At 70.0% G+C, this 1,847-nt stretch overlaps 1 protein-coding gene across 1 annotated transcript; it reads left to right on the top strand.

Moving 5' to 3' along the window:
• The first annotated feature begins 225 nt into the window (after nt 1-225).
• Nucleotides 226-1,847, top strand: Slc18a3 (solute carrier family 18 (vesicular acetylcholine transporter), member 3). Its single transcript, XM_013036210.1, has one exon. It carries the CDS (start codon nt 249-251, stop codon nt 1,845-1,847), a length of 1,599 nt encoding a protein of 532 aa, XP_012891664.1. The 5' UTR covers nt 226-248.

Raw genomic sequence — 1,847 nt, 5'->3', positions numbered from 1 at the left:
GCCGTCGGCACCCGCGGGCCAGGCCCGGGCGGCGAGCTCGAAGCGGGTCGGCTGAGAGCGGCGGCGGCGGCGGCATCGCGGGAGAGAGCCCTTCCCTTTCTCTAGGCGCGGGGGCATGAGTCCCGCGGCCACCTGAGGAAAGGAGGCGCTGCGCGGCGTGGACCGCGCCCCCCCCCGAAGTCCCGCACCCTCGTCTCTGCACTGCGGGACGCCCTCGCCGGGTCCTCGGAAGGGCGGCGGGTGGGGGCATGGAGCCGTCGGCACCCGCGGGCCAGGCCCGGGCGGCAGCCGCCAAGCTGTCGGAAGCGGTGGGCGCGGCGTTGCAAGAGCCACAGCGGCAGCGGCGCCTGGTGCTGGTCATCGTGTGCGTGGCCTTGCTGCTGGACAACATGCTGTACATGGTCATCGTGCCCATCGTGCCCGACTACATCGCCCATATGCGCGGGGGCAGCGAGAGCCCCACGCCGACCTCCGAGGCATGGGAGCCCACCCCGCCACCGCCCACCCGGGCGAATACCAGCGCCTCCTGGGCCAACACCTCGGCGTCCCCGACGGCCGCCGGTCCCGCCCGGCCGGTCCTGAGGCCCCGCTACCCCACGGAGAGCGAGGACGTGAAGATCGGGGTACTGTTTGCCTCCAAGGCCATCCTGCAGCTGCTGGTGAACCCCCTGAGCGGGCCCTTCATCGACCGCATGAGCTACGACGTGCCGCTGCTGATCGGCCTGGGCGTCATGTTCGCATCCACCGTCCTGTTCGCCTTCGCCGAGGACTACGCCACGCTGTTCGCGGCGCGCAGCCTCCAGGGCCTGGGCTCGGCCTTCGCGGACACGTCCGGCATCGCCATGATCGCCGACAAGTACCCCGAGGAGCCGGAGCGCAGCCGCGCTCTGGGCGTGGCGCTGGCCTTCATCAGCTTCGGAAGTCTGGTGGCGCCGCCCTTCGGGGGCATCCTCTACGAGTTCGCGGGCAAGCGCGTGCCCTTCCTGGTGCTGGCCGCCGTGTCCCTCTTGGACGCGCTGCTGCTGTTGGCGGTGGCCAGGCCTTTCTCGGCCGCCGCGCGCGCTCGGGCCAACCTGCCTGTGGGCACGCCCATCCACCGCCTCATGCTAGACCCGTACATCGCGGTAGTCGCCGGAGCGCTGACCACCTGCAACATTCCCCTCGCCTTCCTGGAGCCCACGATCGCCACGTGGATGAAGCACACGATGGCGGCGTCCGAATGGGAGATGGGCATGGTCTGGCTGCCGGCCTTCGTGCCGCACGTGCTGGGTGTCTACCTCACCGTGCGCCTGGCAGCACGGTACCCGCACCTGCAGTGGCTGTACGGGGCGCTCGGCCTGGTGGTGATCGGCGCCAGCTCGTGCCTCGTGCCCGCCTGCAGTTCTTTTGCCCCGCTCGTCGTCTCCCTCTGCGGGCTCTGCTTTGGCATCGCGCTGGTCGATACCGCGCTGCTACCCACGCTCGCCTTCCTGGTGGACGTGCGCCACGTCTCGGTCTATGGCAGCGTCTACGCCATCGCCGACATCTCCTATTCCGTAGCCTACGCGCTCGGGCCCATAGTGGCGGGCCATATTGTGCACTCGCTTGGCTTTGAGCAGCTCAGCCTTGGCATGGGCTTGGCCAACCTGCTCTATGCGCCGGTCCTGCTGCTCCTGCGCAACGTGGGCCTCCTGACGCGCTCTCGCTCCGAGCGGGATGTGCTGCTGGACGAGCCACCGCAGGGTCTCTACGACGCGGTGCGCCTGCGCGAGCGGTCCACGCCAGGCCCCGACGGCGACGCTTGCAGCCCGCCCGGCCCTTTTGATGGGTGCGAGGAAGACTACAACTACTACTACACCCGCAGTTAG

This window comes from Dipodomys ordii, unplaced genomic scaffold (genome assembly GCF_000151885.1).
Source record: "Dipodomys ordii isolate 6190 unplaced genomic scaffold, Dord_2.0 Scaffold259, whole genome shotgun sequence".
Taxonomy (NCBI): Eukaryota; Metazoa; Chordata; class Mammalia; order Rodentia; family Heteromyidae; genus Dipodomys; species Dipodomys ordii.
Note: the sequence above shows the minus strand (reverse complement) of the source record. Positions and strands in the feature narration are given on the sequence as shown.